The 25,815-nt window shown below is 42.9% G+C and overlaps 1 protein-coding gene across 4 annotated transcripts in view; it reads left to right on the forward strand.

Moving 5' to 3' along the window:
• The window catches only part of myocd (myocardin), a 201,672-nt gene extending 176,417 nt beyond the window's left edge, over positions 1 to 25,255 (forward strand). For all 4 annotated transcript variants that reach the window (XM_055229669.1, XM_055229670.1, XM_055229671.1 and 1 more), the window contains 9 exons: positions 11,914 to 12,080; positions 13,499 to 13,588; positions 14,318 to 14,625; positions 17,586 to 17,727; positions 18,615 to 19,097; positions 19,609 to 20,049; positions 21,470 to 21,589; positions 22,496 to 22,553; positions 23,935 to 25,255. In XM_055229669.1, the coding sequence (XP_055085644.1) occupies positions 11,914 to 12,080; positions 13,499 to 13,588; positions 14,318 to 14,625; positions 17,586 to 17,727; positions 18,615 to 19,097; positions 19,609 to 20,049; positions 21,470 to 21,589; positions 22,496 to 22,553; positions 23,935 to 24,359 (2,234 nt within the window). In that variant the 3' untranslated portion in view covers positions 24,360 to 25,255. The remainder of the gene's footprint in view (positions 1 to 11,913; positions 12,081 to 13,498; positions 13,589 to 14,317; positions 14,626 to 17,585; positions 17,728 to 18,614; positions 19,098 to 19,608; positions 20,050 to 21,469; positions 21,590 to 22,495; positions 22,554 to 23,934) is intronic.
• The last annotated feature ends 560 nt before the right edge of the window (positions 25,256 to 25,815 follow it).

Below are 25,815 nucleotides of genomic sequence, written 5' to 3' on the forward strand. Positions count from 1 at the left end.
TATACTTTTTGAGCAGAGGAAAGTGCTCAAAAAAGACTCATGAATTAGTTTAATGGAGTGATTGCTTGGGTAAATACACTTAATACTGCATCATCTGGTCATTATACAAGGTACTGGTGGTAAACTAAGGCTGCGTTCACACTTGTACATAGATCACATTGAAATTAGGACTAAACTGAAACTAATTTCAAAATGAATGGACTGGACCAGGACTAAACTGGGACTAGAACATGACCAAATCATGTCTACTATCTGGACTCAACTGGGGTCAAACCAGGACCCAACAGGTGTGAACACAGCCTAAATGTAATGATGCATCTGTGCCATCACCCTCCCTGACACCACCAGTCACAATAGCCTCTCTAACCGTGAATTGGCAGTGTCCTCTGTTTATTGCCCTGTAGATAGGTATGTTTAAACATCTTCTAGAAGCTTATTAATGCATGCACATGGCTTTTTGGTAATGGGTTATTAATAACAGTTATAGTATTTAACTATAGTTAGGGTCATAACCAATGTCTTTTAAGCTCTTGTCCTTATTCCTAGTTCCTACAGTTAGCTACACATTCATATCTGGACAGGTTCAGAACACCAACTACAAGCGCAAGTTCACTTAGTCTCTTTGGCTTATCTTCACACTGTTGCCTTCTCCTACATGTTAAAAGTGCATACCTCTCCTCTCCATGGTGGTGGGTCAGTTCAGGTTAGATGTTCTGGCTGGATTAGAAGCGTGGAAGCTCCTCTTTGTGGACACCTGCTCTGAGTGTTGTTCTAACTGTGGAAGTGTGAGGAGAGAGCCAGGCCAGGATTACCCAGTCCATCCTCCTGCTCTGATTCTGAAGTACAAAAGCCAACAGTGTGCTTCAATGGGAAAGGTCAGACAGGGATGCATGGTTTGAATGGTTGCAATTGGTTACAAAGGGGTTCTATGGGTAATTTTTAGGTTAGCAGTTTACATTTCAGTTTTCTCTCAAATGTTAAATGCATGCGGCTTAAAAATGTGAAAATCATAACTTGTTCATTTCAAACGGTTTGCTGTGGTTCAAAGTTATTTTTCATTTGCCTTATGCATTCTGAGCATTCTAATTATTCACTGCAAAGAGTTTATAAGCACGCTAACATCACATTTCCTGGTTCTCCGATGAGAGATACAGACACTATACAGCAATCTTATTTTGACCCCAAGAGCAGCTTATAAAATATGTCTGTGCAATCGGGGAAAAAAATTTTCAACAAAACACTTGAGTACAGACACATTAAAGGTAGGGTATGTACAAATTGTATTTCATAAAGGTGAACATGTTCAAATTAAATGTCAATCTTACTAAAAAAAACTGGACCATCCATTCATCCATTTTCTTCCGCATATCCGGGGCTGGGTCACGGGGGCAGCAGTCTAAGCAGGGACTCCCAGACTTCCCTCACTCCAGACACGTCCTCCAGCTCCTCCGGTGGGACCCCAAGGCGTACCCAGGCCAGCCAAGAGACATAGTCCCTCCAGCATGTCCTAGGTCTTCCCCGGGGCCTCCTCCCGGTGGGACATGCCCAGAACACCTCCCTAGGGAGGCGTCCAGGAGGCATCCTGAGCAAAAAAAAAAAAACTGGACATGATGGCTAAGTGGTTCTCAAGACAATTATCCAATCAGAAAGAAGAATGAGCCTCACAGGGGTTTCTCATTTGGGTTGCCAGTTCCAATGCTGACATCCAGTTGGTTTAAAGCAGACCTATTGTGCAAAAAATACTTTTTTGAGCTTTTAACCATGTTATAGTTGTTTCCCCTCACCATTTACACACAAGCATTTGGAGTCATTCGTGCATATTAAAGCAATCAACACTGCAACAAGCATATTCGGCAGCGTTGTATAGTCATTTTGGTCGAAATGTACCAAAAAATCCACTACTTGCTAGTGTAATGTGCAGCTATCCATAGGAGGTGGTGTCTCTTTGTTGTGATGACAGCGATCAGCTCCCCATCACCTGCAGTCTTCATTGAGTTGTTAAAACTTTGCCTGGATTATTCAGTATAGTATTTCATCATGGGTCACATGGTTCATACAAGCATTGAAAAACATGAAAACCAGATTTGACTGTCTCCATGGTGATAATTAAGTTTTATGGTTTACAGAATGCAGCGAACTCTAGATCACGCTGCCATTGACCTGTGGATCATTCCAAACCATGTGACTTTTGACCTTTACCCACCTCATATGTTTAAATAAAGATCTTAGCAAATGTGTTTGTTGATGCATCCGAGCCTCCAGTAAACTCCTTTCTGGACCTACAGCAGCTGGATAAGGGCCCGCTGTTTTCCTCAGAACTCCTCAAACATGCACCTGGGTGGATGTGTCCAGGCCAAATATCTAATGACACTGTGGTGGAGGAATGCTGTCACTAAACAAAAAACATTTCGGTGAGTTTGGATAATTTTCTGATTTTATTTCCTGGTTATTCAGCACTGGCAAAGCTTCTAACTAACTAGTATAATCTGAATAAATGAGCACAGACACAACCACGAGAACATTTAAACAGCCCATATTACACTATATTCATCTATCTTATAATGTTGTTTCCATATCAAAGACATACCGAGTTGTATTTTTTGGTTCATTCACAAATTTAACTCACAAACCCTGCATACAGTATTTAGGTTGCGTTCTTTTTCTAAACCGAAAACACTTGTGATGTCTGATGATAATACAGGAAGTGCTCCACTGTGTTTTTAAACTTCATACACCTTCACTAAAATCATTTGGATGATTTCAGTTCTGGAATTCCCCATCTCTACTGAACTAAAGGTAAAAGGAGTTATTGAAACATGAAAACTACTGCTTCATGACACCACAAGGTGGAGCAGAGCATTTTGAGCTGTGGAAATGTAAACAGACTACTAAAACATAACTCCAGGTATGTTTTTGAAGAGGTAACAACATTCTAACATGACTTAAAGCTCACAAGAATCAATTTTGTGTAATGATTTTTAATTTTATTTTTTAAGTTTGATTAAAGTCAGTATGGAATAGCCAGGCTGGAGAGGTTTACTGAGGAAGGTGAAGTGCTCTCCCTTTAGATTTAGTCTGTAACTCTCCCTTTAGATTTAGTCTGTAACTCTCCCTTTAGATTTAGTCTGTAGCTCTCCCTTAAGATTTAGCCTGTAACTCTCACTTTAGATTTAGTCTGTAACTCTCCATTTAGATTTTGCCTGTAACTCTCACTTTAGATTTAACCTGTAACTCTCCTTTTAGATTTAGTCTGTAACTCTCCTTTTAAATTTAGTCTGCAACTCTCCATTTAGATTTAGCCTGTAACTCTCACTTTAGATTTAACCTGTAACTCTCCCTTTAGATTTAACCTGTAACTCTCCCATTAGATTTAGTCTGTGGCTCTCCCTTTAGATTTAGCCTGTAGCTCTCCCTTTAGATTTAGTCTGTGGCTCTCCCTTTAGACTTAGCCTGTGGCTCTCCCTTTAGATTTAGTCTGTGGCTCTCCCTTTAGATTTAGTCTGTGGCTCTCCCTTTAGATTTCTCTGTTTGCTTCAGTGATGTGCTGCTCAGACCATCACTTGGAAGTAAACAACTGAATGTTCCACCATTTTCCAAGCATCCAGAGCGTGGAGTAAATTGTGACTTCTGTAGGTTATGGTGTGGGTGATCCCGCCCTTGTCCCTGTTGTCGTGGAAACCCTGTGTAAAACAGTGCTACTTGAGTGGAGGAAGTGAGCGCTCCCACGTTTCCTGTCATTGAAGCAGCTCACTCTAAAGATGACACACATCAGCTTAAACACATGTGAGCAATGTGAGAAATGTGAGCTATGTAAGAACAGACTGATCCTGTCACTGTGGGACCATAGACCCTTCCAGGAGTGATGTGTTTAGCATACTGTGCACACACCCTGCTACTGATATCAACATTCTATTCTATGTTCATTTCAATAGAACAGAAACATTACAACATTATGTGTTTTATGTTTGTAGACAGTAGAGAAAACTAAATTTCATTGGCCTATTATATTTTTTGTTCATTCTTGTCCAGCATGATGTGAGACAGTAGCTCAATGGGCAATAATAGCTCAACTGGTAGAGTGTTCACTGGTGATAGGTTCAAATCCCACTATCGATATAAACATAATTTGGTAGAGTGGTCAGATCCACTGACCCACAGGTTGGCGGTGCAATTCCAGCTCCCGCAGATGAATGCTGTTGTTATGTCCTTGGGCAAGACACAACCCATCTCGCTCCCAGTATCTGTGTTCACTGGTGTGAAAGTGTGTGTGAATGGGTGAGTGGGTCCTTGATATCAAGCACTTTGAGTGCCTTGAAGGTGGAAAAGCGCTACATAAAAAAGGTGATCATTGAACATAGATTTAAGACATGTTTATTATGTGGTCACTAGTATGTATGCTAATTTTGGCGCTAACTGCTATCATTTTCTAATGAGGCTTAGGAGTTACTCTCGTGAGGTCAGCCCTGTTTGTTCATAATTTATGATACTTCGAGGCTAATGCTAACTCTTTCACTGAAAATACATAAGAGCTTCCATCCATCCATCCATTTTCTTCCGCTTATCCGGGGCCGGGTCGCGGGGGCAGCAGTCTAAGCAGGGACTCCCAGATTTCCCTCACCCCGGACACGTCCTCCAGCTCCTCCGGTGGGACCCCAAGGCGTTCCCAGGCCAGCCGAGAGACATAGTCCCTCCAGTGTGTCCTGGGTCTTCCCCGGGGCCTCCTCCCGGTGGGACATGCCCAGAACACCTCCCTAGGGAGGCGTCCAGGAGGCATCCTGAGCAGATGCCCGAGCCACCTCAGCTGGTTCCTCTCAACGTGTAGGAGCAGCGGCTCTACTCCGAGCTCCTCCCGTGTGACCGAGCTCCTCACCCTATCCCTAAGGGTGCGCCCAGCCACTCTGCGGAGGAAGCCCATTTCAGCCGCTTGTATCCGCGATCTTGTCCTTTCGGTCATTACCCAGAGCTCATGACCATAGGTGAGGGTAGGAACGTAGATTGACCGGTAAATCGAGAGCTTCGCCTTCCGGCTCAGCTCCTTCTTTACCACAACGGACCGATACAGCGACCGCATCACTGCAGACGCTGCACCGATCCGCCTGTCAATCTCCCGCTCCATCCTTCCCTCACTCGTGAACAAGACCCCGAGATACTTGAACTCCTCCACTTGGGGCAGAGACTCACCACCCACCCGGAGAGAGCAAACCACCTTTTTCCGGTCGAGAACCATGGCCTCGGATTTGGAGGAGCTGATTCTCATCCCAGCCGCTTCACACTCGGCTGCAAACCGCCCCAGTGCCTGCTGCAGGTCCTGGCTCGAAGAAGCCATCAGGACAACATCATCTGCAAACAGCAGAGATGAAAACCTGTGGTTCCCAAACCAGGCCCCCTCCGGCCCCTGGCTGCGCCTAGAAATTCTGTCCATAAATATAATGAACAGAACCGGTGACAAAGGGCAGCCCTGGCGGAGTCCAACATGCACTGGGAACAGGTCTGACTTACTGCCGGCAATGCGAACACAGCTCCTGCTTCGGTCATACAGGGACCGGACAGCCCTTAGCAAAGAGCCCCGGACCCCATACTCCCAGAGCACCCCCCAAAGGACACCACGAGGGACACGGTCGAATGCCTTCTCCAGATCCACAAAACACATGTGGACTGGTTGGGCATACTCCCATGAGCCCTCGAGGACCCGATGGAGAGTATAGAGCTGGTCCAGTGTTCCACGACCAGGACGAAAACCACACTGCTCCTCCTGAATCCGAGGTTCGACTATCGGTCGGATTCTCCTCTCCAGTACCCTGGAATAGACCTTACCAGGAAGGCTGAGGAGTGTGATTCCCCTGTAATTGGAACACACCCTCCGGTCCCCCTTCTTATACAGAGGGACCACCACCCCGGTCTGCCATTCCACAGGTACTGTCCCCGACCGCCACGCGATGTTGCAGAGACGTGTCAGCCAAGACAGCCCCACAACATCCAGAGACTTGAGGTACTCAGGACGGATCTCGTCCACCCCCGGAGCCTTGCCACCGAGGAGCTTGCCAACCACCTCAGTGACTTCAGCCAGGGTGATGGACGAGTCCGCCTCTGGGTCCCCAGTTTCTGCTTCCTCCTTGGAAGACGTGACAGTGGGATTGAGGAGATCCTCAAAGTATTCCTTCCACCGCCCGACAACATCCCCAGTCGAGGTCAGCAGCTCTCCACCCGCACTGTAAACAGTGTTGGTGAAGCACTGCTTCCCCCTCCTGAGGCGTCGGACGGTTTGCCAGAATCTCTTTGAGGCCGTCCGATAGTCCTTCTCCATGGCCTCTCCGAACTCCTCCCAACCCCGAGTTTTTGCCTCTGTGACTGCCCGAGCCGCGGCACGCTTGGCCCGCCGGTACTCATCAGCTGCCTCAGGAGTCCCACGAGCCAACAAGGCTCGATAGGATTCCTTCTTCAGCTTGACGGCATCCCTTACTTCCGGTGTCCACCACCGGGTTCGGGGATTGCCGCCGCGACAAGCACCACAGACCTTACGACCACAGCTACGAGCAGCCGCATCGACAATAGAGGTGGAGAACATGGCCCACTCGGAGTCCATGTCTCCAACCTCCCCCGGAATCAGGGAGAAGCTCTCCCGGAGGTGGGAGTTGAAGACCCCTCTGACAGAGGGCTCCGCCAGACATTCCCAGCAGACCCTCACAATGCGCTTGGGTCTGCCAGGTCTGTCCGGCTTCCTCCTCCACCAGCGGATCCAACTCACCACCAGGTGGTGATCAGTTGACAGCTCAGCCCCTCTCTTCACCCGAGTGTCCAAGACACGCGGTCGGAGGTCAGATGACACGACAACAAAGTCGATCATCGACCTCCGACCTAGAGTGTCCTGGTGCCATGTGCACCAATGGACACCCTTGTGCTCGAACATGGTGTTTGTTATGGACAAGCTGTGACTAGCACAGAAGTCCAATAACAAAACACCGCTCGGGTTCAGATCGGGGAGGCCGTTCCTCCCAATCACGCCCCTCCAAGTGTCACTGTCGTTACCCACATGGGCGTTGAAGTCCCCCAGGAGAACAACGGAGTCCCCGGTTGGTGCACTGTCTAGTACCCCTCCCAGGGACTCCAAGAAGGCCGGGTACTCTGCACTGCTGTTTGGCCCATAGGCCGACACAACAGTGAGAGACCTGTCCTTGACCTGAAGGTGCAGGGACGCGACCCTCTCGTTCACCGGAGTGAACTCCAACACGCAGCGGCTGAGCTGTGGGGCAATGAGCAAGCCCACACCAGCTCGCCGCCGCTCCCCGCGGGCAACGCCAGAGAAATGGAGAGTCCAACCCCTCTCAAGAAGTTGGGTTCCAGAGCCCGAGCTGTGCGTGGAGGTGAGGCCGACTATATCTAGCCGGTAACGCTCAACCTCCCGCACAAGCTCAGGCTCCTTCCCCCCCAGCGAGGTGACGTTCCACGTCCCCAGAGCTAGTCTCCATGTCCGGAGATCCGGTCGTCGAGGTCCCCGCCTTCGACTGCCGCCCGGATCTCTTTGCACCCGCCCCACACATAAGAGCTTATTTCTTGAAATTTCTTTTTCATTGGATTTAACAAAATAAAATTGGGCTTAGGTCTTGAAAAACAAAAAGTTTCTTGACCTTGATGCTGTTCATGTGTGTTTTCTTTTTAACCTGTTTGCAGGTTTATGAATTTGTACCATTTTTCTGTGGGTGTGACACTGGCCATAGATTGCTTGTAAGCTGTGTATATTTCCTACTCCAATACTCAAAGCAATCTTAATTTTTTTTTTTTTTTTTTTTAATATGATATGCATTACTTCTTATATACAATAGGGTAGAGCTTCAGTTTATAGAACAAAAGTGAAATCAAAATACACTGCCTGGCCAAAAAAAAAAGTCGCCATCAAAAAAACACACTAATATTTGGTTGTTCCGCCTTTAGCTTTGATTATGGCATGCATTCACTGTGGCATTGTTTGAATAAGCTTCTGTAATGTCACAAGATTTTCCAGTGTTGCATTCATTTTTCATCAAGATCCTGCATTGATGATGTTAGAGTCTGACTGCTGCACAAAGCCTTCTCCAGCACATCCCAAAGATTCTCAATGGGGTTAAGGTCTGAACTCTGTGGTGGACAATCCATGTGTGAAAATGATGTTTCATGCTCCTGAATCACTCTGTCACAATTTGAGCCCGATGAATCCTAGCATTGTCATCTTGGAATATGCATTATATACATTGATGGAATAACCTGGTCATTCAGTATATTCAGGTGTCAGCTGACCTCATTCTTTGAGCAAAACCTAGACCTGAACTAGACCTGACCAACTGGTGGAGGCTAAAATCCAGGTGGCAACTTTTTTTTTTTTTGGTCGGGCAGTGTAGAAGCAACAGGAAAAATATGCAGCTGTATTTAGCAATATTTTCAACACAAGCTTGGATTCACATGTTACAGGCAAAGTTGATAATCAGACATTCAGAAATGACCAGGCAAAGGGAAATGAATCATTATTCTAAAGGCATTTTTAGGTAAAGTAGAGAATATTGCTTCATTTCCTACTTTGCCTGGTCATTTTAGGCATTCTATACAAAGGCCAGAGATTTAAGCAAAGCAGAGAATCTCTAGCCAAGTATAATCTACCATGTCATGGAATGGAAGTGGGATACAAATACACAACAACCCTCCAAAAGTTTAATTTAATGCTCAGCTTTACTTTAGCTTTATTATAATTTTAATGCCTGAGTCATTGTTTTGGATATCAGGTTGCATTGTTCTCCTAAAATCTTTATCTACATGTAATGCGGGTTTTCTATAGCCAACACAATCTTCTTCCATCTAGAATGTAATGTCATACTCCCAGATGGGGGCAAGAGCTGCTTTTTCCCATTGATTAACTACAATGTACTCTGTCATGAAATATCCAAAAGGTAAATTCACAAATGTTGAATCTGAGCATTTGTATTTGTGACTACACCCTAGCTCGGTATATCAGAAACTTTTTTTTTTTTTTTCTTTATGTTTACTACTTTCTATATTTTAGATACAAACTGAAGACATCAAATATATGAAGCAAGATATATGAAATTATATAGTGAAGAAAAACTAATTAAATTATATAGTTTATATTCACATCCTTAAATTAGCCACCCTTTGCTTTGTTGACAGCACACCTTTGGACATCTCTCAGTGAGCTTCATGACTAAGTCTTCTGAAATGGTTTTCACTTCACAGCTGTGCCTCATCAGGGTCAAGAAATTCAAGTCAAGTTTGGAGTTATTTTGTGTGTATTTTTTTGTGTATTTTCACACTCCTCTGTGGTAAAACATGATAACTCCATGTGCAATATTCATCATTTTATACAATTAATATGTATGTAATGTCTTGGCCTCTGCGATACTGGACACTAGGGTTGTCAAAAGTATCAAAAGTCTGATACTTTTTGATACTAAAACTAGTATCGATACCAGATTTGTGCAGTAACTTTAGAATGATCTTGAGCTGTATTAGAACATGTATAAGACACATAGACTAGTATACACCCATGGACGGCTTTGAACCTACCTGGACGACTGAGAGATTACACACATATAAGGCCACAGGGCAATATAAAAGAAAGTACAGTGGTCCCTTGTTTATTGCAGAGGTTACAATCCTGAATTAACCTGTAATAGGTGGAATCTGCAAAGTAGAAAGCTTTATTTTTTACTATTAATATATATGTTTTAAGGCTGTAAAACCCTTCACCACACACTTTATACACTTTTCTCAGACAGGCATTAACATTTTCTCACATTTCTCTCTTGTTTAATTGATTAATAGTGACTCAGGTGTATTTCCCAGTTCCTCTGACCGTGCCTCTTCGTCCTGGCGATCGAACATTTATGTAAATTTGACTGAACACATTCTGTGCGGGTTGACGCCTGGTTTTGTGTTGTCCATTGGTGTCACTTGTGTATTTTTATTGAAGAGAAAATAACTTTCACTGGACTCCGATGTAAAAAGAGAGTTACAAAATTTAAATTCACAGATTCGCAAAATCCTGTTTGACAGAAGTAATCAAACCAAGTCATTCTCAAAAATAAACAATACTACAGGAAGAAAACCATTTGGCTTTATGCGCTACCTCAACTCAGCACGTGATTTAATGTTGAAAATCACATTGTACTGTCTAAAGTAGTAAATAATTGTGGTATTGGAATTGGTATTGAGGATCAAGTCTATTCTTTAATATTGAAATCGAGTTTGACATTTTAGCATGGTGACAACACTACTGAGCACGTGCAGTAGTGGATATGTGTAGGGGTCAGGGAGTTCCAGTGATGTGATTGAAACCATCACACTAAACAGGAGTCTTGTACTTCCACACACTTACAGATAGCTGCTCGGGCTGATCCAATCACAGTCTGGCACGGTATCAGAGCAGCCAATCAGAGTGCAGGTGGATTATAAGGGCCGTGCAGCCGGACACCTCTGCTCTGAGTGTGTGAGGTGTGAGGTGTCAAATCTAGACGGTGGTTTTGATGACTGGAAATTAAAGGTGCAATATGTAGCTTTTCAGATTGGAGGGTCCTACACCTGCTTGTCTCCATAGAGATGTTGTCTTTTGCCCTAAAATGTTCCACAGTACGGTAGTATTCTTATAGATCTACACTGAGACAATTAGATAAGGGTACTACACCACGTTTCAGGTCGTATCTCTGGAGAGGTAAGATCGCTCGCTGTAAGAATGCAGGTTCTTCAAGGTATTTTTGAGCAAAGAAAATACCTTACTCAATAAATGAAAGATAGAGGTAAGGTTGATGCCATATTGTGGAAAATTCCAGGCAAAGCGCTAACATCTCCATGACAAGCAAGTGCCGTTTTTATTCTGGCAATTCTAGAGGAGTTTTTACTGTCAAAAAACTTAACTTGGAAAACATGTGACTGACCTCGCCAAAGATCTTACCTATAACTTGGCCTCCTGGAATCATATGCTTGTCTCCATAGTATAATAGTATATTGTGAACAATCCCGGCAAAGCAATAACATTTCTCTAGAGATAAGAAGGTAGCGGACCTTCCACCAGAAAATTCACCAACAGAATTCTCAGTTACAGCTGTTAGAAGTCATCAAAGAACATATTTAGATCACCACGTTAACTTTTATTGTTTTGAAAATGCTATATTTGCCAAAACAATGCATTACAATGTTTAGTTTCAGTTTAATTTTTGATGCTTTGAGTCTCCCCTTCCTTTGCTCTCCATGCTAAGTTACTTTCTCCTCAGAGCGCTATCACATTACAATGAGCATGCATCCCACTAATAGAACTACTGCACATTGCATCAGGTTCGTGACGTTGTAATGTATTGTTTTGTATCATGTTTTTGTATATTTTTTGAACACTGCTGTGTGGGAGAATGGATGATGTAGGCATGTGGGCAGAGCCTTGTACAAGAGGCAAGGGCTCGCACTGCTAACTGTAAGGAGGGATCTAATAGGACCTGTGAGAGATCACTAAAATACTCATGCATAGATGCCATAACCTCTTCAGGCATGTTTTTGATGAGGGAACAACTTATGGCACTGTAACAAGCTCCAAAAGGTAAATTTTGCATAATACTCCCTCTCTAAAAATATATGACTATGGAGTAGACTTGCTGCAAAGTTATTACTACCACTTGCTCTGGTATTACACAATATTATGACAACACATAGATTCTGTTAGTCTCCCACCTCACATTACTGTTTTTAATCTCTCTTTATCATTAAAACCGTTGAATTACCACACTGTGCACCTGCCTCTGCTCCTGTCAGCCATGGCAGGGTCAGTATAAATAACCTGCTGTAAGTGCTGTGTGCGAATAAGCAGACTTGTTCCCTGGCAGAAGCGATTCATCTTATGGACATTCTCATTTGTAATAGTGGTTTTGTGTGTTTGTGTTCCAGTGAACCATGGTAAGTTTCCGAAGCAGGAGGACTCTTACGCTTTCGAGGAGGACAGCAGCAGCGGCAGTCTGTCTCCAGAGCAACAGGTCAGCGAACCCGAGTCCCACAGCTCAGCCTGCACTGCAGAAGGGAGCAGCTTGGCCAGCGCCCTCGCCAGCCCATGCCAGGTAAACACTAGTGTTGTCATGATACTAAAATTCCAAACTTGATTTGATACTAGGGAATAGATTTGTGATGTGATGATGTCACTTGGGACTCCCTAAAAGCTTGGCATTTCATCCAGGGGTGAGACTCTATTGCAGTGGATGTTTGAGGACGTTTGTAGAAGTTTGAGGAAGCTGTGGAAGTTTTTGGTAGTTTGTGGAAGTGTGAAGATGTTTGAGTAGGTTTGTGGAAGCTTGAGGAACTTGTGGAAGTTTGAGGAAGTTTGGGGAAATTTGTAGATGTTTGTGGATGTTTTGCTTTGCTAAGTACATTTTCTGTAAGAATATTATGTAAAGTTTTAAAAGAGGTAAGTATAGTACTCACTAACACCCTCACAAAGTTCCACAATATGATATTAAACATATCTAATACCATGGACCCAAGAAGGTGGCCCCATGCATTAGGTCAGATCTGTGGAAAGGCGACCACGCTAACTGTTATCTGTTGTCTCTGCATAACCCCACCTCTGTGTATAACTGTTAATGTCAGGCCTTTGAAGCACTTTTGCAGATCTGAGTCATTGTTAGAGCAGATACAACACTGTAAACATGTGCTAAGATTTAAGTGTCTATAAACACTGTCCTTTGCCTGAGGTCCAGGTGAAGTCACTGGGTTCAAGTCTTTCTGCTTGCACATAATGTACTAATACATATAATGTACAAGTACAAGTATGACCAAACATATGAAGGACATTTATCATACATGTTGTAAATGGTCACATTTTTCTATAGCACTTTTCTACCTTCAAGGCACTCAAAGGCACTTTACAACAAGGAACCACTCACCCATTCACACACCAGTGTACACAGACACTGAGGTGGGTTAAGTGTCTTGCCTAAGGACACAACAACAGCATTCATCTGTGTGAGTTAGAATCGCACCGCCAACCTACAGATCAGGTTGGACCACTTAACCAATGATGTTTATGTCGAGAGCGGGATTTGAACCTTCGGATCAGTGGACAAACACTCTACCAACTGAGCTACTGTCGCCCTGTGCAGGAGGGAAGCTGAAAAGACTCAGGGGAGGCCCATGTGTAGTAAGCAGATTAAGTGCATGTGTATCAGGGCGAGGCTGGTATTAAAATAAATAAATAAATAAATAAAGGAAAAAAATAAGCTGTTTTACATGTGAAAAGTGAACATATGTGCTCACTGCGAAGACTGGAGTGTTCACCTGCTAAAGCTCCTGCTAAAAAATATTCAAAATTCAGATTTACCAATGCAGCAAATTAGATTTATTACAGTGTGGACAGATGGTTGAACTGTGCATTAGCTTATGACTCCCTCTACTGGTGACAAATTTACACGAACTGTGTAAAAACTTAATTTTGAGAAACTTTCATTGACCAAAACACTCTTGTTGTTGTGTTTCTGAACAGACAGGATCCAGAGATGCATCAGGGCAGATCCAGGAGGAGAGCAGCAGCAGCCAGACCTCCACTCCTGTACCTGTCCCTGCCATTGTCAAGGTGTGTGCACTGTAAAGAAACAGACACATGTGGGAGGATTTTATTCAGTGTTTACACTTGAGTGGCTTTTACGCTTAGGCATATATGCAGAGGAGAGATGAGAATGCTATGAGGATCATAACATACAACACAATACAACATACCTGGATGGGAGACTGCTGAGAATACCATGTGCCACAGTGGTGCAGTAGTGGCTCTAGTGTATACTGTTGTTGTTCCAATGGCAAGACACTTATCTGACAGTTTCTGGTATGAGTGTTGTGTATGTCTCCGCAAATAATGCACGAGAATTTCATTGTCCAAAATTATAAATATTATAGTATTTATTTATTAAAAAAAACTTGCCTCTTTTTTATTTTCATTTAAGTTATTTCATGGGTTTCAGCCTATTGTTTAAGCAACATTTTGAGGACTTCTTTGATTATGCAATATTTTGTTTTGAAAAGTGATTTAAAAAGTGAAACGTTTCAAAAACATGCACAAGGAAGACATTTTTTTTGCACCGTTTGAACCTAAATTCAACAAAATTAAAGTACTATTATTTATTTGTATTTATTTAATCATAACTATGTAATTTAGAGAGTTTTGGGTTCTTTTAACATCAAGGTTATGGAATTACCTCTAAATATTTCATATCTGTGTGCCTCTGTACAAACAAGAAGTGAAATTATGTCCTTGGGTGTGGTCTAACCTGTCATTTCTAACCAAATCTCCACCTTTGTCAAACAGTCCAAGTCCTCAGACAAGAACCGCCACAAGAAACCCAAAGACGTGAAGCCTAAGGTGAAGAAGCTCAAATATCACCAGTACATCCCTCCAGACCAAAAGGGCGAGAGATCTCCTCCACCCATGGACTCTGCCTATGCCCGGCTCCTCCAGCAGCAACAGCTATTCCTCCAGCTACAGATCCTGAGCCAACAGAAGCATGCGCACACCCAGTCCACCCACCAGCACCCGCACAGCACCCATCAGCACCAGGGACCAGCCAGGCAGCCCACGTTCAGCTACCAGCCCCACCCTCCCACACACAACCAAAAGTAAGTGCATGTGAAGATCAGCAGCTAAAATATACACTGTCATCAAATATTAACACTGGTATGTTTCAATTATTTTGATACCAATACTTAAAGGTGAACTATGTCACTTTTTTGATGGGATGTCTTCCATTTGTTTGTCTTGTTGTTCCTCTATTGTCCCACAATATGGCGTGCATCACATCTGTCTTGTATCTTCTCAATTGTTTTTAATTGCTCAAAAATACCTTGAAAAGCATGCATTCTTTTGATGACCGGATTTGCTTCTCCATAGATAAGGCCTGAAACTTGGTCTGGTGGTATCAACTGCTTTTGTTCATGGACATAGAAAAGATTAATGCCAAATTGAGGGACATTCTTAAAATAATAACATCAACAACTAGCAGATGGCACATGGTCCACCATTATACACTGCCTGGCCAATAAAAAGTCGCCACCAAAAAAAAAGGTCACACACTGTAGTATTTGGTTGTTCCACCTTTAGATTTGATTACAGCACGCATTCGCTGTGACATTGTTTCAATAGGCTTCTGCAATGTCACAAGATTTATTTCCATCCAGTGTTGCATTAATTTTTAATCAAGATCCTGCATTGATGATGGTCGAGTCTGACGCTGCACAAATCCTTCTCCAGCACATCCCAAAGATTCTCAATGGGGTTAAGGTCTGGACTCTGTGGTGGACAATCCATGTGTGAAAATGATGTCTCATGCTCCTGAACCACTCTGTCACAATTTGAGCCCGATGAATCCTGGCATTGTCATCTTGGAATATGCATTATATACACTGATGGAATAATCTGGTCATTCAGTATATTCAGGTGTCAGCTGACCTCATTCTTTGAGCACAGACTGTTGCTGAACCTAGACCTGACCAACTGCAGCAACCCCAACCTATTTGCTTAGTTAAATCCAGGTGGCGCCTTTTTTTTTTTTTTTTTTTTTTTTTTGGCCAGGCAGTGTATTTAAATATTACATCTTTAAAGGAACTATATGTAGTCTACACTCTTACAGTTTTAAAAATGTACTACAATAATAATTGAACCTGTTTTGTCAGTGCTTTAACTTGCAGATAGATAACGCATACAAGTTTGTCAGACCATTCCTCATGTGAAAGCTCAGAACCTCCAGAATTCACTCACTGAACCACAGAGACTGCACTAGCATTAATGATTGGCTGCAGGTAGTGACGATTCTGATCAGATAGAGTCCTTTTAGGTTTAAACCAAATGGATTTCAGAATCATCTATATTTGATTTGAACACGTTTACCTCATATCTGGGAACACAGATAGGTTAAGTTCAATCAAAAATGTACATACAGTTCCATTAAATGATGCCTGATCTTTGATATTAGCACCTGTACATTTTTTGTGTGTTTTTTTTTTTAACAAGACATTTTTCTTTATTGATCAATATCATGAACAACTACACTGAATTATAATGTCCAGAAATTTCACTAGATACTTTTTGTTTGTGGTGACACTGCCTACTATTTACTTCTTACTACAAAACATATTAATGGCCCCCTGCCAAAGCATATGGTGGTGCTTGTGGGGTGAAGTGGTTAAAAGATCAGGGGCACTCAGGCTGCATACTCCCCCAATGTCCAGTCCAATTTAACTAATGTGACTTTAGACTTTACTTTATTGTCCCTGAGGGGAGATTCTTTTCCACATACAAGAGCCCATTTGACATATACACAGATAAACACCAAACATCACAGTCACATAAACACATTACAAAAACAGACATCATGCCTCAGCGGGGCCTGTTGTTTAAGAAAGCAATGGCTGCTGGGACCAGGCTTCTACCAAACCGTGCCCTCGTGCACCTGATCACCCTATACCTGCATCAAGGACAGCGCATATTAATGAACATCTGTAACACTAAGCATGTTATAGAAGCAGGTGGAACAGTACAGTAGGATGGGCTGAATAGATTTACACAGCAGTAATAACAGGTGTGGAGAAACATAGAGTCCTTTGAGTTTTCTTATTACTGATAGTCTTTGTTGACTTCTTTTATGAATGTCCCTGATGTGATGTTCAAATGTTAGTGAGTTGTCAATTGTAACCCCAAGGTACTTAAAACTGCCCACTGTCTCTACTGTTTGGTTGTTAATGTTGATGGATTGCTGTGATTGGGGGTTTGAAGATCAGTTCCTTTGTTTTACTGACGTTGAGGTGCAGATTGTTATCAGTGCACCACTGGGTGAAGTGAGTGAGTGTGTCCATGTAATCCAAGACAGAGGTGTTGTCACTGAGCAGGGCCAGGACAGCAGTGTCGTCAGAGTATTTGAGATATTTGATGTTTGAGGATGGGCTTGTATTGTTGTTTGTGTATAGTGTGTAGAGAAAAGGGCTAAGCACACATCCGTGTGGTACACCGGTGTTTATGGTGAGGGCAGAGGATGTGGTCAGGCCTAGCCGTACTACCTGCTGCTCAGGAAGTTGTAGATGAATGAGTCTGTTGAGTTGTTGCAGTTTTTGGATCATCAGGTGCCTCTGGATGGAATTGAAGACTGAGCTGATGTCCACGAAGAGTATCCAGGTGTGTCCAGGAGAATCCAGGTGCTGGAGGAGGAGATGCAGCAGACAGGCTACAGCATCCTCTGTGCCTCTTCTGGCCTTATAAGCAAACTGCAGTGGGTCGAGTTGTGGATTGACAACCGAAAGGATGGTGTTTAGCAGTAGCTTCTCTAGGCACTTCATTATAATGTGGCTGTTTGTAATTTGTTATATGTTGGTTAAATGAAGGACTGTAGTCTTGGAGACTTTCTAACCCACAGATGATGGAGTCAACCCAAATAAAAGTAAAATTGTTTTGTTTTTCTGTTTGTATGTTTTTTGTTGTTGTTGTTGTTGTTGTTTTGACTGTAGAATAGCACCCATTATAGTTGCTAGTATGGTTCTGAGATCACTGTGTTGTGATTATGATTTCGACTGTGTTTTGACATGTTCAGGGGGACCAGTGAGCAGCTCTCATGTAGCTCCGGCTCAGCCAATAGTAATTCATCCTCTCCGGTCAAGAACGCCTTCCCCAACCAGAGCAGCATCTCAGCGGTCAAGCCTGGACCTCTGCCCGCCAACCTGGATGACCTCAAGGTATGTGTTTAACTGACCAGTGACTTACACATCCATGGAGGTTTGACAGCTTCGTGTACATGTTTTTGATTCAGAGTTTACTGTTATGTTGACAACTGTTGGCATCTACAACACTATCTTTGGATCATATGCTGTGACAAAAATGGTTGAAGAAAAGCTATAAAAGTTCATAAGGATTTTAATTAGGGCTGGGAGTTTAATAAGTTAATTAGGATGAAATTAAATACATAAGTCCAAGTGTTTCAGTGTGTATGAACAGAGACAGCAGAAGTAGTGAGGGGCTTTATAAACTAATAGAGGATAGACCATTTATGGAGCTTTGAGCAGTTTATTATAATCAAAAATTGTAAACTCTGCACATACCACTCCATATACCGGCATAAGCATTTGTCATATGTGTGCGTGTGCATGTGTGTGTGTGGGTGTGGGTGTGTGGGTGTATTATTAAATGTCTGTTTGATTGATAACATTAAAATCCAATAGTAATGTGAATAAAGAACACTTTTGCTGCAGTCACAATACTTGGGGATGCCTCAGGGCTCAGTTATGTCTCCCAAAATCAGCATTTTTTTTTTTTAAATCTATGACGATTGCATGAAAATGAGTCAGTATTATATTATTAGCATATTTTCTGCATACATATTGAAGAGTATTAATTATCATTGTTTAATTTCAAGTTTTCATTCTCAAAATTTGTTGTTGAGTTCTAGCCAGATTTGTTTATGAACAAGAACTCATAATTGGGTTTAATGTTCTGTTTGTATATATTTTTTAATAATAATAAAAAAACAAAACTAAAAAAAACTTGGTGCTTTCATAGATTTAAATTGACATTCCAATAACATTTAACTCTAGCATGAACATAACCTATACCATCCCTCCTGTAGGTGTCTGAGCTGAGGCAGCACTTGCGGATGCGTGGCATGCCCGTCTCTGGTACTAAGACCGCCTTGATCGAACGGCTCCGCCCATTCACCGAGCCCTGCTGTGGCTCCTCCCCTCCCTCTGACATCACAACAGGCACCTTCCCCGTCACCCCCAGTGGCTCCCTGACCTCCAGCTCTATGTCCCAGGGCTTCTACCCATCCTACACATCCTCATCCAGCCCACCCGTGTCCCCTGCATCCTCCGAGCTGTCTCTGAACGGATCACTGCCGGACAGCTTCAGTGACATGTCCCCCCATGCTCACTTTGCCCTCCAGCCCTCTCCTGCAGACATGGAGGACAGGCTGGGGGCAGGACATGGGGTGGAAGGGGCGGGGCTTGGGGCAGCGCCAGAGGGGATGGAGGCAGAAAAAGACAAGATGCTGGTGGAGAAGCAGAAGGTGATCGATGAGCTGACGTGGAAACTGCATCAGGAACAGAGACAGGTTTGAATTTTGAGTTTAGTGAGTGTGTAGTCCTATTTCAGACCTGGTTTTGTTGTTGTTTAGACCTGAAATAATCTTATTTTAGACCTGGTGAAGGACAAACATTTCTCAGATGTGGCATACATAGAGGCAACTCCACCACTGTTACCTAGCAACCATGATGTTAACAAGGGCTAAAACTTGTCTGAATTGCACAAGTTATGACTGAATGGCAGTAAATTTAAATGAATGTTAAAATTGGCCGAAACAAATGTATTCTTTGCATTTTGGATGGGGTTTTTCTGTGCTGATGAGGTAGAGGTATTCTGTTCTAGAACTCACCACTACTTCCTGTGTTTTTGTACCTTCCATTACTTTTTTTTCCCTCAGCTACCACTGTTGCAAAACTATGATAAATATTGACCATGGGTACAATCCCACCAAACGAAGTTATAATTAGAATACATGGAATATGCATTTAAACTTTTATCTGCAACAATTTCTTCATGCATAGTGTTTGTGCTTGTTTCAGGTGGAGGAACTGAAGATGCAGTTACACAAGAGGAAGCGCTCATACGGCTCCACCCAGGACCCCGGACCACCCCTGCCCCTGCCCTCTCTGCCCCAGCACAGCCCCTCTCTCATAGGACAACACTTCTTTGGAGTCACTGTCAAACAGGAGCCAGTCCCTCTGTCCTCTAGCTGCCCCTTGTCCTCTCCCAAACAGCTGAAGAGCCCGGGGGTGGGGCACATGGAGGAAGCAGGCCCTGGGGGGACACAGCTCATGGATGGGGCTCCTCACTCGGCCTTCCTCAGTCCCCAGGCCTCCCCACAAGATTCCCCCCCAGGAAAGACTTCCCACAGCCCCCAGCCCCCCTCTCCTCACGCTCCCTACATGCTCACACCTCCACTGGGCAGAGACGACTGTGGACACCCTCATGCCCAGGGAGGAGGCAGGCTGTGCACCATGCAGGTAGGTCACACTCTAGTGGTGTGTACTACGGCTTTCTGCTGAAGAGTCATTTACTTTTAGAATAGAGCTGGAGGAAAATGTATTACTCCAAACATTAACCCATGTCTAGATTAGGGGTTTGCTAAAACAGAAAAATATAGATATACTGCTGGTCAATAAAAAATAAAGTCACCAACAAAAAAAAGGTCACACACTCTAGAATTTGGTTGGACCACCTTTAGCTTTGATTACGGCATGCATTTGTGGCATTGTTTTGATAAGCTTCTGCAATGTCACAAGATTTATTTGGATTAAATTTTCATCAAGATCTTGCAGATGATGTTAGAGTCTGACCGCTGCACAAAGCCTTCTCCAGCACATCCCAAAGATTCTCAATGGGGTTAAGATCTGGACTCTGTGGTGGACAATCCATGTGTGAAAATGATGTCTCATGCTCCTAAACCACTCTGTCACTATTTGAGCGCGATGAATCCTGGCATTGTCATCTTGGAATATGCCCGTGGCATCAGGGAAGAAAAAATCCATTGATGGAATAACCTGGTCATTCAGTATATTCAGGTGTCAGTTGACCTCATTCTTTGAGCACAGACTGTTGCTGAACCTAGACCTGACTCGTACCTATATGCTTAGTTAAATCTAGTTGGTTTTTTTTGGCCAGGCAGTGTATATCACCTGTATTTTGGGGAGGTAATACACTCAGGTGGTATGAATTGTCAATACACAATGTATTTAGATCACCATGTTACCTTTTATTGGTTTGAAAATGCTATATTTGCTGAAAACAACATATTAATGTTGTCATTTTTGACACTCTGAGTCCCTCTCCCCTCGCTCTTTGTGTCATTTCCCCTTCAATGTGCATTCCGCTAATGACACTACACACATTGCATTAGGTTTGTGAAGTTGTAGTATATTGTCTTGTATTGTAGTTTTGTATATTTAAATGGAAAATGGAAAATTGAAAATTGACATGCAGGAGGATGGATGATTTAGGGTTATGGTACGAGCCTGTACTGCTAACCATAAGGAGGGTTTGAATAGGGCCCAGGAGAGATTGTAAGATTAACAACTTATAACAGGGTAAAAGGCTTGAAAAAATATTTTGCATAATGTCCCCTCTTATGTCATAGGGCTACAATTGTGTTGCTTCATTAGAGAAAAGAAATTGTTTGTCATGCATTTGACATATCAATGGCTTTGATGATTAAAATTTGTGTATTTTATATTAAGTTTGCCCAGAAGGGGTTTAAAAATTATTGTTGTTAAAATGTGTTCGGTGCTTTAAAAATTGTGACATATCGCACAATATCATATGCACATCGATTATGGCATTTATCACAAAATCGTGATTCCCAACCTTAGTCTATAATAAATAGTATTGCCACACTGTGCTGAACCAGTATTTCCTGTATACCTCCAGGTGCAGCAGAAGAGCAGTGGTCAGATGATGAACTGTTCCTACCCCTCTGACCACAGAGCCTACACCTCAGACAGTGGGATCAGCCATGGCTCCTCTGTGAAGAGTGAGAACATGTCCAAGGTGACCAGCTCCTCTTCCTGCTGCTGCTCTAGTCCATTTACACTGAACACCGCAGTTCAGTTCACTCTTCTCACTCTGTAGATTCTCTCTGTTCACTCCCACACCCATGTCGCATTTCCCCTCCTGTCCTGTAGAGGGCTAATGTCACTTGTTGCCTGTGTTTCATGTAGAGGTTACTATTTCACCCTGCTGGTCAGAAGTGTCACTCTCACTCTGTACGACAGCCTCCCTGTTACGAGGAGGCGCTTCAGCAGGTAACCCAGCCACGTCCCACCAGTGCCCACCCACCAGTTCTACTCAGCAGCTGTACCCTAGATGTGCTTTCCTCCTAGATTTTGCATGTAAACCCAATGCCCCTGATGCCGGAGTCTGAACTCACTGTTTGCTCTGGTTGATTCTTGATGTCTTTGGCTTGGTGCTGCTGATTAACTTCCTATAATCCTCCAAAAGCAATACTTTAAACCACTCAATCTGCCGCCTTTTCTGGACTAAATTTTGGTGGCATGAAATTCCAGACAGCAAGTGTTGACAACCCTTCATTGCAGTTGTTGTTTCATGTTTGGGTGGGCACCATGAAGACCCTGTCCCATTTCTATGTGAGAAACCACTTCTGCTGCTGAGTAAAGTAGAGTGCAGGGTATGCTTTGGGCAAGGTCCTTGTGGTAAAAAAGTAATCAGACAGAACAGGACAAGAACTTGCACTCTCAAACTCCTGCTTTAGTGTGCCTACTTTAACACTGTGGCCCACGTTCCCCTATGCTCTGTTTTGTAATCTTCTCTCCCATGGCTTTGTCGTGGTTCAAACTACACTGTCTGCAGCAGCTTGTCCGCCAGCTCTGTGCTGAACTAATCAAACACTTCCGTGGAGTAACACTGTGTATTCAAACCTGTTGTTTGTCTCTACAGCAGCTAAATAGGAGTCAGCAGATGGACGAACTTCTGGATGTGCTCATAGAAAATGGAGGTAAATATTATTGTCTTAGTGTTAATTTGGTAGCCGGTCTGTAGAGCTCATGTATCCAGAAGGCATAAATAACATAAGTTGATCTATTATTGGAGGCAAAATAACTATGTAGCTGTTCAATATTATAAACAACATTATTGTTTCCATTTTAGCATTATAGGCCTAAAAAATGCCTATAATGCTAAAATTATCAATTTAACTTGAAAAATAGCTACACCCACTGATATTTAGTGTGAACAGTTTCTGTCCCTGATATGTTTTTAGTTTATCAAGAGGTCCAGACAACCTCATTTCTGCTGTTTGTGTTTCTGGAACTTGGACCCAAACAGCTGTGATGATCACACACTTAACAATCCCATTGTTATTAGTTATTACAAGTAATAATATATAGCAATACCATTATTTTGTAAAATTATTGTTTAAACTGTCAGAGTAAATGTGTTCAAATTAAATCAAAAACCTAATCAAACTTTATTTATGAAGCTTTTCATACAAAAATATAATACAAAGTGCTTTAAACTCATTAAAAACTAATCCCTCATGCCCTTCCACTTCACACAATCGTACAACCCACACACAGATACACAGACAGACACCCACACGCTAAAATACAAACAGCTAGAGCTACAGCTATACGAGGCACATGAACCAACTGAGGAAAAATCACCAGTGGAGCCATTTGGAACTCAGCATTACTTCCTGTAATTTTCTTTTTTTCAACTTTTGTTGACACATTTCCATTTAACTGATGTAAAACTATGATAGATTTTGAGCACAGGTACTCTCCCACCAAACAGGTACTCTCCCACCAAACCAAGTCATATACAGTGGTCCCTTACTATATCGTGGTTCACTTTTCGCAGTCTTACTGTTTTGCTGATTTTTTTTGTTTTTTTTTTTTTTTTTTTGTGCACTTTTGCATGCTTTTTTTTTTACAGCACAAGAATGTGCATTGTGTTCTGCATTCTGATTGGCTAAGGGACTGTAGACCATTCTCAATCGATCTCCTCCGTGACGTGTCTCCTGTACAGTACAGAATGTGTTTAGCAAAAATTAACATTAATGTTCAATCAAAAGTACAGCGGAGCGGCGCCAGGACAAAGAGGCACAGTCAGAGGAACTGTGAAATACACATGAGTCACTATTAATGAATTAGACAAGAGAGAAATGTGAGAAGATGTTAATGCTTGTGTATAAGTTATTTTTAGAACGTAACCCAGCGATAAACGAGGGAACACTGCATAGAAATACATGAAAACATGTATCTGTGGCATTAAAGGACATGTCAAATGTAGAGGACAAATACATTGTACCTTCCTGTACCTGAGGCTGCACTTCTCTGTCTTCTGTATAACTTTCTGTATCTTTCCCATGTCCGCAGGATGCCCGGGTTTGCTGGTGCCCAGATTCCACCGGCACTATGAGCACCCACCCCCCGGCCAGCTGCCCTACGACCACCCAGCCAATCACGTGCCAGACGGCCACCTGGAGACGTTGCTGAGCGCTCCCATTGGCCGAGGCATGGAGGCGGAGGGGGAGGGCTACAGCGGTCACCCTCGGCAACCTCACCATGTTTCAGACAAGCTGCTACTGTCTGCGCCCGAGCTGCAGGGTGTGGCCTTCAGCATGGCCTTTAGCGAAGCGCCCTGGGACAACATGGAGTGGCTGGATCTGACCCCGCCCACCTCCGCCAACACTTACAGCGTAGCTCCGCCCACCACACCCAGCGTCTTCACCACCGAGTTCCTGGACGTGACAGACATGAGCCTGAGCGCCGCCATGGACCTCCCCCTGGACCACTGGTGAAGGCTACACTGGTGAAGGACTCCTATGAGAAGAACCAGAGAACTTGATGGTAGTCAGTGGGAGCTACAGACCAGCTCACCTCTGTGCTCATAGTTTTGTATACTGTTATTAATGTTAATGTCCACTGGGCTGGAAACTGGCCTTATATTGAGAATCAAGAGTCATGAAGGATTTATACATTTCTGAGCTAATGAGTCACGTTATAATGTCATCAAAAACAAACCTGGATTGGGGTTTGAGTAATCCTCCTTGAGTAAATCAACTTTTTTGGAGCTTTCTACTATGTTATATCATCATTCTCTCTGATCAAAAACATGCCAGAAGAGGTTTTAGATGTCATCCATGCATGTTTCAGTAATCTAGCAATCTCTCCCGTACTCTATTCAAACCCTTCTTACAGTTAGCAGTACACGCCCATGCCTTCTGTACAAATGCCACCCCACAAGCCTGCGTCACTTATGCTCCAGCACAGCAATTTTCCATAAATATACAAAAGCATGATATGAAACAATACACTACAACTTCACAAACCTGATGCACTGTGCAGTAGCTTCATTAACAAGATGCACACTGATTGTGCTGTGTTAGCGTTTTCAAGGGGGAGTGACTTACTGCGGAGAGCAAAAGGAGGAGGACTCAGAATGTCAAAAACAAAAGTGTTTTAAGAGAATACAGCATTTTCAAAACAACAAAAAAATATAACAGTGTCTAAACCCCATAGAGGTGTAATCCCCCCCTTTAAAGTCAAGATAACGCCAGACACCAAACTTAGTCTAATCATTTCAGTGCTCAAAATGCCTCAGATAATAAGCTCAAGTTTACCCTGAGTAGACATGGTTTTAGTCTGTTACAAACTGCTTTATTTTTCACTATGTCAGAGATACACACCTAGCACCTTCTGCCTCCATTTTGTAAAGAATTAAAATAGCTAGGTCCAGCTAAGGTGTTGTCTATTGACATGGAACAGAATAAAAAACTGCAACTTAATGTAAAAATAGTATTAATCAAGTAGAAGTAGTAAGCGTAGTTGAAAGTAACTATAAGTAACATCTGATTTATAATTTGAAGTTATTGTAATTGGAAGAACAAAACATAAAATAAAAATAATGGACAGACACAAAAATGAGAAAAACTAAATCATATCTCAAGGAGCAATATAAAGCTTTTGTCACTTGTAGACTTTTACTGAAGAAAGAGTACACTGTACAATATACTACTCGAGTAGGAACAAAACCTACTCACAGTTTCATTATGAAATTACTCTGATAAATGTACGTAACGTGAGTACTACCCACCTCTGTCGCCATGTTTGTTTTTGATGAAGGAACGTTCTAGCATGTTTTAAAGACCAAAACAGTGGATTTGTGGGATATGTCTCCTTTATGTAACAAAGTACAGTGCCTTTAATGCTCCAGACCAGTGTTACTCCTCAACTTGAAGACAACCTCTGAACCAT

This window comes from Periophthalmus magnuspinnatus, chromosome 19 (assembly GCF_009829125.3).
Source record: "Periophthalmus magnuspinnatus isolate fPerMag1 chromosome 19, fPerMag1.2.pri, whole genome shotgun sequence".
Taxonomy (NCBI): domain Eukaryota; kingdom Metazoa; phylum Chordata; class Actinopteri; order Gobiiformes; family Gobiidae; genus Periophthalmus; species Periophthalmus magnuspinnatus.